Source organism: Diuraphis noxia, unplaced genomic scaffold (genome assembly GCF_037042655.1).
Source record: "Diuraphis noxia isolate RWA-SAM2 unplaced genomic scaffold, SU_Dnox_SAM2 contig0002, whole genome shotgun sequence".
NCBI lineage: Eukaryota > Metazoa > Arthropoda > Insecta > Hemiptera > Aphididae > Diuraphis > Diuraphis noxia.
Genome location: NW_028301712.1, coordinates 25690960 through 25706555, shown reverse-complemented (window position 1 = coordinate 25706555; position 15596 = coordinate 25690960). Strand labels below are relative to the sequence as shown.

At 30.8% G+C, this 15596-nt stretch overlaps 2 protein-coding genes across 2 annotated transcripts in view; both read right to left on the bottom strand.

Annotated features, from left to right (window-relative positions):
• The window catches only part of LOC107161627 (uncharacterized), a 102744-nt gene that overhangs the window by 21202 nt on the left and 65946 nt on the right, over positions 1-15596 (bottom strand). Inside the window, exons 4-7 of the mRNA XM_015508109.2 lie at positions 3094-3181; positions 1805-1998; positions 509-575; positions 75-433 (exon numbers count right to left, since the gene is read on the bottom strand). Coding sequence (XP_015363595.1) covers positions 75-433; positions 509-575; positions 1805-1998; positions 3094-3181 — 708 coding nt within the window. The remainder of the gene's footprint in view (positions 1-74; positions 434-508; positions 576-1804; positions 1999-3093; positions 3182-15596) is intronic.
• Positions 7058-10433, bottom strand: LOC149058275 (uncharacterized). The gene is made up of 3 exons (XM_089221585.1): positions 9432-10433; positions 7667-9333; positions 7058-7593 (listed from the first exon to the last, which is right to left on the bottom strand). Exons 1-3 carry the CDS (start codon positions 9967-9969, stop codon positions 7522-7524), a joined length of 2277 nt encoding a protein of 758 aa, XP_089077711.1. The 5' UTR covers positions 9970-10433; the 3' UTR covers positions 7058-7521.

Sequence of the window (15596 nt, the reverse complement as noted above, 5' to 3'; positions counted from 1 at the left end):
AATATTTTTAAAAAATAGGGTCAATAGGACATTTAATTCACCTTAATTAAGATAATCTATTAATATTCTATTACCGTAAGAGCTTTTTATTATCTGGTTTTATTTGAATGTTAGCTAATTTTTGAGTGACTAGATCAGGTTTTAAATTAACACAAGGAATTCGCTGTACCGTTAATTTATTTACTTTAGAATCATCAGTATATCTTCCATCGGGAATATTATCCTCAAAATTCACGTTCGTTATGCTAACGTTTCGGCAGTTATCTTTTGATGACAGTTGAATTAATTTCGAAGTGTCGTTCAATTTATCAGGAATGTCCGTTCTACCAAAATCTACCGAAGAATTGTTAAAATGAACACGTTTTTCTTGGGTTGATGGCCTAGGTTTCGAAGTAATTTTTGAATTTTCATTGTTTGCATGGATATTCTTTCCCTAAAATGTGTTTCAACATAAATTCAATTCATATTAATAATTAAAGTTAAAAAATGATTAAGTTTTTGATCTTACTAATTTTTCTTTAAGGTCGGGTTGAATTCGCCGTGTGATTTTTGATGGAATGTCTGCATTTATATTTCTGTATATAAATAATTATTTATAGATTAGGACGAAGGTAATCGATAGTTAATTTAAATTTTAAATTTGTAATTGATAAAATCTATAAGCCAGTAGGTATTAATCATTAATAATTTCACTATTTATTCAAAAATGTTAATAAAATTTTAATTTTTGTAATGAATGAATGCTATAATTATATGCATATAATTTTTTTCCTTTTTGCTATAAAAGTAAAACATTCGCTCGGAACGCGAACGTATAATAATAACGACTCGTTGTGACGGTATGAATCACGAATGTCATTTACACTGAAGAGCATTTTATTTGGGAATAGTTTTTCGAACTTATCGAACAGCCCGAGCTTCAACAAATTTATCAGCTCAGAAAAAATCAAGAAATTTGGTATCGATACTATTATTGTACATTTATGAATCACCGTATTACGCCCGTAAACCACCCTATACCAAATAACACTATTTTAATGAGAATTTACCAATTACGCTTATAATGACCTTTCCATATTATACTAATTATTATGCTAGTTAATTTTCAAGATTGATAAACTGAATTGCACCAAATAACATTTTTATTGAAATATAATGAACATGAACATTAATAAGTACCATTGATTTTATAACATATAATACAATAAATATATAAAATATATTTATGTTATAATAATACATTGTACAAGTATATTATAAAATCTATGATAATACATATATAATCTATTGTTATTTATATATATATATATATAAATTAATAACTTTTAATAAAAGAAAATAATATATATGTTTATTAAACATTTTTTGTAAATTTTTTAAATAATAGTTGGTACATAAATATATGGTTATAAAAGCCTATAAGCATCGCAATTGGTATAAACCTAGTAAGTAGTAACTATAAAATACAAATTTTGTTTTAGGTGCAACCTAATTTATGGTCCATACCCATTTATAATTGTTTTTTCCGTGATGTGGTCTTAGTTCAGTTATAACAGCTAGGGTATTGTTGAGGTTTTTATTAATAAATAGAATTTCAACCCATTCTTAATTTTATTTATTTTTCCCGCCACTACCCACCGTCTCAAACAGCAGCTCTGAACGCTAACGAATGGTACAAAGGCCTATCGTTAATACTTATGGGTATAATGTATACAAAATTCGTATTCGCGACCTAATGTAAAAGCACCTTAAAGAGTATTGAACATAGGTATACGTTATACTTGTATTTAATTAAAAAAATAACCTTTTAACTATGTCACTTGTGATATCTGCAGACTGGCATCTTGGCAATATTTTTTCATGTAGTTTTTTTAAATACAAATCAGTTTCTTTGGCCTTTTTTTTTGCATTATTGATCAAAATAGACGCATTCACAAAGTCGTTTTTTATGATTTCATTGTTCATCTTAACTACATTATTCGTATTAAATTGGTATCCCTTAAAAACGTGTTAACAAATAAAAAAATTTTAAATAACAGAGTTATTAATTTTGTTTTACAAAACACAATTGTTTCTATACATTAACTATATAGTATAAACAATTAAATTAAATTAAAATTTATACTTTATAGTATTAAATATATTATACAGTATCACAATATCATAATTAGGTAATTAGCGAAATATAATACAGATATTGATCATATTGTAGTGTTTTTTTTTATGTAATATGTATAGGTATAAATAGCTTCCTTTTTACCATGGTCTAAAATTTTGTTCAAAAAACGCTTTAAAACTTTTTTGGATGTTTTAAAATTTAATATAGCAATTTTGTAGTTATATATTTATAATTTTAAGAAAAACACAATTTGGAAATCGATTGAATTTTGAATGCATGCAAGCAACTTCTATTTTCAAACATACAGCATAATATCGTAAAATTATATGGTTTTCACACTTTGATAACTAACGGTAATTCAATATAGGTAATAAAGAACACCCTATTCGTTGATATTTTATGTAATGTTTTTTATTTGTTATATAATATGTTTCAATATATATTTATCATGAATTGCTGCGCACTAGTCATTTTTATAATTTTATAGACCCATAATATCTGTAATGGAATTAGCCGATTAACCTAACCTAACCTTAGCGCCCCAGCCCCTTTATTTGTGCATATGCTTAAGCCTTTTTTGAAATTATTTTTCAGAGTATATTATAAAAAGAAGGATATTTACTATATTATAGTTGCATATTACATTAAAAAACGGCACAACAATATTTCATATTTGCATTATGTTTCAAATTAGAGCTACTTTCCAATTAATACATGGAGTATAAGTAAATTGTAACACCTATCAGTGGCGTACTTGGAACTCAATTTCCAGGGGTGGTCTATTAGATGATCTGCAACTGATACTTGAACAGAATATGTCGTACATTTTAACAGACTACTAATTTTTATTAGTGTTAATGTTTTTAATTAACATGTCAGCCTAAATTTTAGTTTTCTCATAAACAATTCTAAAAACGTTGAGGGGAGTGGAATATCTCCCCTGTTAGTACGCCACTTCTACCTATAATATATACCTTGAGTTTTGAAAATGTATCGTTGTGATCAGACACTGTAGTAACTTCAGATATTGTGCCTGGTAAATTTGTGTTTTGGCTTGTGTCGCTGAAATAACAAAAACAAAATAAAATAAAAAAATTAGTAAATGAAAATAAAGTGTATAATATAATATTATAATACTAATTATTAAATTATAAATACATTCATACGATAAATAACTTTCCAATCGAATGCTATCAGCAGCAGTTTGCAAATCGGATAAATATTGCATAATATCATATTTTGGTAAACAACTATAGAATATACCTTTTCAAGTCATAATATATGCGAACGCATCTTAAATTTATATAGTATAATATACATCGGACTAGCGGAGGCTTTTTTTTTTAATGAGTGTGTATTTTTAAAACTAGCTGACGTATATTGGTGCGCATGCGTATGACATAGTCATCATAATACGTAATAAATTTACACCAGACACTATAACGCTTTTTTAAATTTTTTTTTTCATCAAAATAAATACGTTAACAAAGGTTACTCAATAAAAAAAAAACTAGGAAATCAGGACGCAAGCGCTTTGCAGTTCGCTAGAATACTATTATACAAAATTATGTATGCGTATACGCGGCAAAGCCGGTTTATTATTATTATATCATCAATGAGCTACGGTCGAGCACGGTGAGCGTAAAGTGAAAATTGTCAACCACCCGGAGATAATTCACGATTAACAAATACCTATTACGAGTAATTATCATAACTCGTTTCCGTGTATAATATATGTGTTTGTGTAACTGTATATAACCGTGTTAAACAATAGAAACTATTAAGAATATTACATTATTCTCGCGGTCGTCCCGCGAAGGTCGTATGGCGTATACATATTAAGATTATTTACGCATTTCGGAGCTTCGCACAAAACACACACACACGCATACACTCGAGAGTTCGAGACCAATGAACTCATAATGCAACGTCCGGGAGCTTGACCTCCAACCAAAAGGCCTCCTCTAGACTTTCTGTCGATCAATATAACATAATATGAAATACAAACTACAAAGCCCGCGTTTTTGTTTTTCATACGAAATAAAATATAATAAATAACAGTGACGTCAGTACGTCACTTATCCCTCCGGCCGCTCCCAGTATATTATCGTCCCTGCCATGGCTGTAAGACATATTTACAAAGCAATTATTATCAACTGTATTTTTATATACAATATACCACTACACGTCAGTTTAAAATAAAATATTTTATAATCAATATTATATACAAGATAACTTTCTGTTGATTTTAACAAACGGATTTTTTAACAAGGCGCATTGAGTATGCAATTTAAGTGCATCGATATACATCGAATAAACGATAGTAATAATACCTAATATAAATACAAATTTTACTTAATTTTCGGGAATGCCAGATGGAAATTCGTATACACAATACATCGTTTCATTATTTCAGAAATACCTTTATACAATTTGAAGTTTAAAATATGAACAAATATCATCTATTAAGGTTATTTAATATTATCGTCTGCTTAATGTCATGATTTACTGTTATTAGTTGTAGAGACAAATTCATCATCAGCCTCCATATCGTTCTGCAGATCGTCACGAACCTCCATTTAATGTAAATGCAAGAACTCAGAACACCATGTATATCGTATCTACTGTTTCGTTTCATCCAGTATAAAGCAAACGGTCGTGATGAAATGTGCGGCGCACACAAGTAATATATTAATATACACCTACAAAATTATATAATCTATAAAGAAGGATGTGATGGATGAGTTAGTTATATCGATGCGCGCTAAAACATCACGACGTTTGGAAATCGATAAAAGCCAACCCAGACGGCCCGAACGGTATACTACCATCATATATACATATATATATATATATCGTGTGCTCAGGATGACGACCTTTTTCTATTCGCCAACGCTACAGACCTCACGCCGGCGTATTGATCTTACACAAGACTTCAGGGGCGGCCGCGGAGCGCCGGTGTCGCTGCCAGACAAGATCTCAGCGTATTCCCACTTGTTAATTATTATTATCGCCGACTTTTGGATGAGGACGACCGAACGGCGCCGAATCAATATCGTATCGTTTGTATATATACACCGTAGAAAAATATAAGAAAACAAACCGCGCAAACGTTGGATCACATAAGTATTATATACACACCATATATTATTCGGCTATTTACCTATAAGCATATGCCTATAACTTATGTACACACAACACACACGCGTCGCGAACGTGCAAGCGCGTGTACGGATTAATTCAGTTCTATTATTTTGTCTTTTATACGCGACATTATACGAAATATTACCCACAAAAACACTGCAGAGAGAGGACCGAATCACGTGGTTTCGCATACGACATGACGTGTCGAACTTGTATATCAATATCATAAACACGTGTTTTTTGTTTGTGTTTAGCAATTATACATCACCACGCATGCGGTATATATATATATATTATATAGCTCACATAGTATAATATATAGTGCATTATACGTGCAGCTCGCATGATAAATATATTACATATAGGTTACTCACACACACCCATTATCGGTGAATATTATAATCGACAGGTGATGTGAATTTTATTACATGCAATACGAAAAATTGTGGGTCGAAAAATTCACCCTTTCATCGTAAAAAAAAAAAAAGTGCAGTTATAAAAATTGTCGTCAATTTAGCTATCAGTTTTTTTTATTTATGCATAGCTTTCAGTATTAAATTATTACAAATGTATCAGTTGTATATGAGTAAATAAATAAAAAAAAATTAAATATATAATAATTAATAAGTATATACCTACTGCAATTTTTTTGTATATATACGTTATCGACCGATTGTCATAATACAATTAACAGAATGGTCAAATATATTTTGAAACATGATCAATATGGTATTGTATTGTTATATTCTTGAACGATTAGACTGGGTGGTACACTTCGGCATGTACAGAATGGCCGCAGAACACTTACAATATCAAACCAGACCGAGGTTAACTTCCCGTCTATATCCATCTATAATTAAAGACGCTTCTATTTTCGTCCAAAGGGTCCTGGTCGCGCCAAGAATTTCTAGAGGGGAGGGGGGGGGCGAAAGACTTGTCGTGCGTATATAAATATATATAAACATACGCACACATACACACAAGTTTATAAACGGAATCTTATTGGGACTGGAAGCCAAAAATGTGGTAGTGACGTAACCCGACAAACAGCCAGACGACGGTTTTGTCTCATCCTCGCGCGCCAGTACGACGCACGCGCACAGTCGCCGCTATGATGAGTACCTATATCGAATAAGGGTTAAAGCGATGTGCATGATGTTATACGAAGAAATAAAACTGTGTTTCAAACTATATAATATAATGTGTACAATAATATTTACGACAGTATAAAACGCGTGGACGGTTGTGGTGTTGGTATATAGGTGTTTTAGGGCGAGGAAGTGGACTCGGTAGCTTATAGGTCTAACCACCATATGCAGAATGTTTACACAAGACTCCTCCTCCCTGCTAAAGATTTAGCTCGTTTCTATAAAACTCGAGATATTAATTGGATTTATAACAGTAAAATAAACATTCGTCAATATCATTTATTGTATTATAGTTATTATATCGATTTATTTTATTTATACGTGATTGGGATCAACATTTAAGCCTGTAAGGTTGAAACCAACTTTGTATCGTAAAAATTGGTAGAAATGTCAAGCCTTTACCCGCCTTTAACCCGCAATGACCGGATCGATATATTATATTATTGTATATACGGTACACTTAGTGCTGCAGATGTTAAAAAGGCGCCGTAACCTTATATTGACGTCGAATCTGTAGTATATCGGAAGTAATAATAATAATAATAACACTATTAATATTAAAGAGTTTTTCCTGATATACTTACGCAATACTCCGTATATTTATGCCAGCGATGCAATCCAGAAAAACGGCAGCCGGTACCACCTCATCCTATTTAAAGGCGCAGGTGAGTTCGCACGTTTGAATTTTACGTGTATATTAGGGTGGTCCTTAATTTCACACTTTTGAATTTTCATTGCTGGACCCTCCCATTTTTTTTATTATCATATAAAAGTTATATGGAAGAAATTTGGTCATAACTACTCACCCCCTTCCCGTGCCCCAAGAGACTTAAATATAGGACAGAGGGTAGTTAAACGGTTTTTTACATTTTATTCGAAAACTATAAGGTTTATCATAAAAATGTATTGAACTTAAATTGTAGAAAAAATTAAGTTCTATAAAAAATGTATTTACAACATTTTTCGTAAATCTAATATTTCCCCCTAAAAATTAATTTCTTTTGGTTTTTTTGACAGAATTGAATTTTTTTTGCAATTGTTTCAATGTATAATATTAATAAAATGTATGTAATAATAAACCAATTAATTTAAGTTGTATTTCTAAGTAGTTTAATCTTCAAATGGTGTACTCAAAACTTGTCTTGTACATTTTTCATACGTTTTTCTATATTTTTGAATAACCTAAAATTAAATACATAATGCAATTAGTTGTATAAAATTACATTTATTATAGATAAAACTTTTTGTAACCCACTTGAAGTAAAAATTGTTTTTGGTTTTCATTTTTAGTGAATTTATCGTTGAAATCCTCCATAAGCTTTACTCCCCTTTCAGCTGTATCATTAACGATTTGTAACGAATCTATTGTTCTTTTTGCAGACTGGTATGCAAAATTATCATTCCACGTAGTTGGGTTCATTTTCAGGTACTCCGAAGAAATTCCGAATCTTTTAAATATTTTATATGACTTATAACTTAACAAATTCACAGGTAGTTCTTTATTTAAAAATTCGTCCACGTCTTCTAACTTCAAACATAATTTTTTTGGTCCTGATAAAAATTCGTCTTCCAATCCTGGTGTTAATTCTATTTGTTCTTGGTACTTCAACAATTTGTCAGCCATTTTTTTTCTGACATCAAATGAAATCCTTTCATCAAATATAGCAAATACGGCACATTCTTCATTTAGGTACCATAAATGATTTAAAAATTTTGACAAACACGCATCTGCAATTTTTTTATCATCACTTTTATATTCGTTTAAAGTTCGTATAAAATGTATATCGTTAAATGGTGCTTCGCTAACATTTGTAACTGTAAACCAATATTTAATATAATTTTTAACAATAAATGCACTAATTCGCACTATAGCATTTTCTTCATTTTTTTTAATTTGTAATTCAGTTCGTAGTAAAAATATTTTCAGACAGTAAATACATTTTGCCATCCACCTTGCCTGATGACATGCACCCGGTCGACGAATTTTCATGCCACCAGGTGGAGTTTCTCCAAGTATAATAATAACTAGTTCAATTAATTCTTTGTAATCGTCTCTAGGATGGTCTTCGGTAATTTTTTTTAAACAAAATGAAACAATTTCTTCACGTATTGGGGAAATTATTTTTTCAAAATTTTTATTTGTATTCCAAACTAATATTTTTGTTTTATCAATTTTATTCCATGAATTTTGAAAGCGTTTAAAGATTGGTATGATTGGTCCAGACGATACGTATAATTTCGCCTCGTTAAATGCAGCCTGGATAATCAACTCCGAAACGTGATGCCTACAAGCAAAATAAATAATGTCTCTGTTCAATTTCTGCTCCAAAAGTGTAGATGCCCCATTTAGTCTGCCGGTATTTGATGCAGTAGTGTCAAATACAAAACCTTGTACCTTATCAAGCAAAGACCATTTTTCTAAAGAATCATATACAGCTGATGATATTTCACTTCCTGTTCCTGATGGGATTTCTGGAACTCCAAGAAGTTGTTCTCCATTTGGCGTTGAGACAATTACTGGAAGACGATCAACTTTTTCTTGATTAGTTAAGCCAGGAAGTAATTTTGTATCCCAATGTACAATAACAAAATCTACATTTAAGCTAACAAAATCTGAACGAACTTTTTCTGCAATTTCTTTTCGAATACTTTCTCTGCTATTTCTAATAGATGTTCTATTAATAATATAATTAGCCGGATTTAAAGAAAGACTTTCTATACATGCTGTTAATAAATGTACTGCGTCTCTATCACTGACCTTACACTTGTCTAAAGCTGCGGAAAGCCTAGATGTCATGATTGATTTGGTTGCTCTTTGTACTCCAGATGAACCCGGTATATATTCAATTTCTTCATATTCTGAATGTAAACTACATTCTGGGTCTTCCTCTTCCTCGGAACTAGTGAATGCCGGTGTTTCAACTATAATATAATAATAAAATAATGTATAATATGATCAATAAATGAAAAGCTACAATAGGTAGTTGAATGTTTTTCAGTATTAAAATTTTAATAATTACCTAGTTCAATATTTGAAAGTTCAGCTTCATATTTTCGTCGTTTTGTTGCCTCTTTATTTTTTCTAATAATTTGTCTTTTTTCTTTTTTCATAAGTTGCATATCAACTCCTAGCAAACAACCTGGACGACCTGGCATTCTTTGTGAACGTAAAAATTCTTTATCAATTTCGATTTTCATAATGTCAAATGCATTTGCATGTGCTATGTCAAATAAGCTGTCTAATTGTTTTTCAAACTCTTTAATCTGAGATTTGTATGTTTCACTTTTCCGTTCTTTATGTTTATCGAGAGTTCGCCATAATTCATACGACTTTTTTAATTTCTTCATACAATCTGCTCGATCTTTAATTGGAATTCGTGCTTTTTTCCAGAATATGATACATTCGTCAATAGCTAAATATGCACTTTCTGACAAATTCATTTTCACTATTCGCATATTAAAAAATAAAACTTTCATACAGTCTCTTAGTGTAGGTAGTTTACTGCCGAGAATTTGATTATCCATTGATCCAATCAAATATATTGTCTTTCGTGGCATTTTTAACAAACGTCGAAAATTTTAATAAATACAAAAAAACAATTTAAAAACTTAACTTTAAATAGAAACAATAAATTAATATCATTAATATCATACACAATACACATTACATGACGTTACGACGATCACGGGTTGACTAACAGAAAATATTCACAAATTCTATGGAAACTATTTAAAGATAAATCGCAATATATAATAATTGATAAGATAACTGAGTTATTGGACTCAATAAAATAGGTATTAACTAAATGGTATATACAATATTCCCATGTTAATATAAATGTCGATAATAATTTTATCAGACCAAATTTCATCTGCAGTTACTATCTATGAAATGATGTATATATAAATTTAATAATAATAAATAATAATATATAATTAATTACAAAAGGTGGTGTATTTTCCCAAATAAATCAAATATTTTATATTTTATTATTTATTATATAGTATAATAGATTTACGAAAAATGTTGTAAATACATTTTTTATAGAACTTAATTTGTTCTACAATTTAAGTTCAATACATTTTTATGATAAATCTTATAGTTTTCGAATAAAATGTAAAAAACCGTTTAACTACCCTCTGTCCTATATTTAAGTCTCTTGGGGCACGGGAAGGGGGTGAGTAGTTATGCCCAAATTTCTTCCATATAAATTTTATATGATAATAAAAAAAATGGGAGGGTCCAGCAATAAAAACAATAATATTTTTTTTTATCTTCTATAACTAAGGACCACCCTAGTGTATATGCATTACCCATTTATGTAAATGCATTTATCGTGAAGATACCTCCATAGCTTCGTTTTGGGCGGTAAGAGAGTTCTGGGATTATTACTTAGTAAAGTCTACTTATAAGCTTGCGACTTGTTAGTTGTTAACCGTTTTTCGGCGTGACTATTTTATATATATTATATACCTATATTTACAATACACGTAATACGTTCCACTTAATATACATTATATATATATACATTACATATACTGCAGGCTAAACGAAAACTCTCTGTTATCGATTTATATCATATTATTATTATAGGTACCTATTTGCACAGATGCAATACGATTATTAGGTTTGGACGGTATATAAACTCGCAATTCACATATATATATATATAATACAACACCTTTTGTACTTCGAGCCGTAACAATCCACAGTTGATAGGTTGGAAACATTTTATTGCTATTATACATTTTAATATTTTAATGTACACTGTACACAGTGTACACGTCAAACGCATACACATAAACACATACTTGATTATAGGTTGTTATATAGCGTGAGGAGTGTATAGGCGGAAAAGATGTGATACACACAAGTGCTAAACTGCTAAAAGCATCATACTGATTTTATTGTATCGAAAATACCGAATGACCGAACGCGATAATCATAGATCATAAATTATTGCAGATAACCGTTATTGTAGATGGCAAGAATATAGCTACGTAATATAATAGGTAATATGAAAATTACATACAGCGCGTTTGAATAGAATCACCAGTACTCGGGGTTCATGAAGACTATACAAGATGGAGTCATAATTATTATTGCAGAATAAACATACAACAACAATAGACATCATTTATGCGGTATCGAAAATCGGTGTATCACTCCGAAAATCATCACGGAAAGAAAGGGCACTCTACGTCTCTCAACATTTATGTATAATACGAAAAACATGCCAACAGAAAATATTATCGAGTTTATATAGTTGCACTGCAGATAATATAGTCCGCCATCATATATAATTTAATATTAATAATTATTGTCATCGATTTCCGTGCGCTGTCTCCCGTCCGATTACGATTTTACTTCAGCTATAATTATACACACAATATAGATATACATATAGATGTACTTGCTTTACTGTAGGTAAATAGAACTGATGGATAATATAGTCTGCTAAACAATTTATAATGAGAGCGATTTCCCCGTGGGCCGTGACGTAAAATCGATAAAATGCCGAAAAACGCAATACCACATATACACGACACGATAACTATTTCATATACAATGTCATATTTTCATCATACTATAATATCTATAGACATGATTATCTCGATAAATCTCGATTTTATACGTTTTTGTTCGTCTGTGACAAAATTAAGGTAGAATATTATTATGTATACGTAACTCCGTGTCTATATTGCACGAGTAACGAGTTACACATATACCCATCACAATACTTGGCGCGATGGGCATGACTCATAATATATTATTTAAGTGATGTTATGCCTACTGATGATGCCATTTAATAAGCCTGCGCTTGAAATGGAAAAATACAAGAATATGAATCTTAAATTATTGAAAATTATAAAATTCTAGTGCCTTAAAACTATTCAACTCGACCTACATTTTGTTTTAATAAATCAAATGTACCAACTAAATATACCTCTTTATTATTTTAAATTGTATCAATAATCAATAAGCTTGTTTTTGTCTGGGGAGGATTCAGTCTAAATTAACGGGAGACGGACGCACGGCAAACGTTATTCATTGTTGCTTATTAGATACGCACTCTTACATAATTTATTCATGATATTATTATAATAAGTGCTACTCAGTACTCATGCAATATCAAACTAATGTATGTCTTGTGAACATGTGTGTGCGAGGGGGGGCTGCCACTTTATGCAGTATCATATTAATACACTAAGTTGTAAGATTGACATTATCAAAATTTAATTCGAATATGGTATTAAAAAAAAATTTGTATTCCAATAAAAAATGTGAAGTAAGCACCTATAGGTAACGATAGGATAAAAAATTGTTGTATCAAAAACCACATGCCAATGCGAAAAGAATTATTAGAGATAAGTAGGCAATCTTGAAATATAAAAAATAATAGCAGTGAATCTCCCACAACATGATGCCAATTCGAGCACCTTGCGAGGGCAAATCTACGAAATGGCGTCATCAACCTATCGTACAAAAAGTAAACAATCCGCTGTTATCGTATAATTGCATTCTGCAGTACGCCAGCACATTGGAAATGTAAAATGTATAGTTCAATAATAGCATTCAAATTTCTAATATGTGTAGGTACATAATAATATATCATTGAGTCAATTGTCAATAAATGACGTGACTACGTAATGTCAACACAAGTATTGACTATACATATACATCAGATATCTGCCTATGTAGATAGGAGATACCATTGAGTAAACGTATTTTATTATAGCTCACACATCGAACATTTATACAACAAAGCTAAAGAGGATAATAATATAATATATAATATAGACTAGCAGACTGTATATAAACAGCACACGCGACACGTCGTATAAATAAAAATATCATCATAATAGAAGAATATCATATTTTACAATCGACGATGGTAAAATTCGTCATAGTTATGATTTTATGACCACGATAATACAGATAACATACTAGATAACTATATAGTCTATAATCGTGGTTATGAAAACACGTGCCTCTGGAATATAATAAGAGAATGTGACGACTGACGACTACGAGAACAATGCAATATTTATCTTGAGATTAAAACGTTAGGACTGAGACAATCAATTTTTAAGTAACTGAAAAGAAAACATTTCGTCTTGAACGTTTTATATTCAAGACAATGTATACAATACGTTGTCGAAGAAAACGAAAACGAAAACAAAATCAAACAACACGAAACCGAGATATTTTCTAATAAAGACAAGCTCTGGATTGAAATCAGTCGTGTAAATACACGTAACAGACAATAATAATATGTAAGTACATATTAGTACATACACCATTGCGACGATATTTTAAATATTTTAAAACGAGGTCATCGAAAAAAAAAATTAAATAAGAACTACACGTCAACATCAAAATGTGTCGCGTACAATAATCATTTTCGTAATATCAATCATTATATTATATATACACTAACACGTTACTGCACACACGCTCATACGTGTAGGTTATATAGTAGCTATAGATATTTGACAATTAAAATTTGTCTGACTTTACGTTTTCCTCGACGAATTTTACATTATAAAAGTATTTACGTAAGTAATTTTTAGTGATGAAATCCAAGAGGAAAAAAAAATCACCAACAAAATAATATATTAAAAACAGCAATAGTGTGTTGTATTATAATAACATGATCATCAAGGTACGGATAGTGTTCATTGCTCGTCGTAAACAGCCTATAAATACTAGTTGTACACTAGTCGCATGACTATATACCGTGCCACCGTGGTATGGTCATGAAACGATAATCCCCGATCACGCACGATAACATCCTAACATTTTATACAGGATGGATCGCCGAGAAAAGGCAGCAGCCAAACGATCTGGAATTCTGGCCTGTATATTATATATATATATATACGTAGCTAGTGTACACGTGTGTAGTGTAGGGATACGATTTAGGACCGAAAGATCTACGGCGTGCACACGACGCTGTCAATTTATTTACAATAATCGATAATGTGTATGCATTTTGTAGCGACCACTTTCGTCAGTATGATATTTAATATAACGTTAGACACCTAAAAATACGAATATTATTAAAATCGTACTTGCCGGGTCATAAAATTCTATTGAATAAATATTTCCAAGTAATGTGTAGGGAACGGTATAAAAACAAAAATGTAAATAATTAATATTATTTCTTTAAGTACATTGTTGGTAAAAAGTACCTGTATCGATATCATATTGTTGTGTGTAAATACTTGGTTGTATAAAAGTACACAATATATGGCACCAGTGGCGTACGTAAAAATCTTTAATGGGGGTGGGGGGGTTACCATATTTTATATACATACATATAAGAAAAAATGTTTATACAATTGTATTCTTTTTTAGGGTTAAATTATTAACGTGTTATCGGGGCCAGACTAAACCGATATGCGGAACCTTTTAAAACCACCGTGAAGCGACCGACCCGAAAAAACGCATAATAATATGATCCTAGCCTAAATATAATATTCCATAAAAAAATCATTATTCGTATTTTACTTGTGGGGGGAGGTTAAACCCCTCCCCCCGTCGGTACGCCGGTAATGGGGGGGACTTGAAAATAAAAAATCACTTAGTTGTCTCAAGATAAGGTTTGAAAAATAAAATAGAAACTTTCTTAGATCTATATATATATTTATAGACTAGTTAAAATTATTGGGTAAACACACAATTTAAGACACAAAACACTAAAGATACTAAAAACAATAATAAACAATATGGTCAAGGGGGGGGGGGGGTCTTTGGGTACACTCAGATATAAATGAGTGATGCTCGGACATGTGGTTTACACTGAAAAATAATAATACAATCGTACAACATTACTGTTTCAATTTTACTACTCAGCTGACACACCGTATTACAATTCACAGCTGAAAATTGGGTAATTGAACAATCGGGAGTTACCCGTTTCCGCCAAAAACGAAAAAGGTACGATTACCGTTGTCGTCAAAAAGTTTGGAAACCATTAAACCAATTACGTAATTTTTAAAACCTGACCTATGCTTGTATTATAATTTATATTTCTAAGACAATATAATTATTACTTGTAATGTTATATGAGATATCGAAATATTTAAATTACCTAGGTGCCGAAGTAGTTTTAAGCCCTCGAAGTAGGTACACCATTTGTATCGTTATTTATAATAATTGTTGTATATCACAATAATAT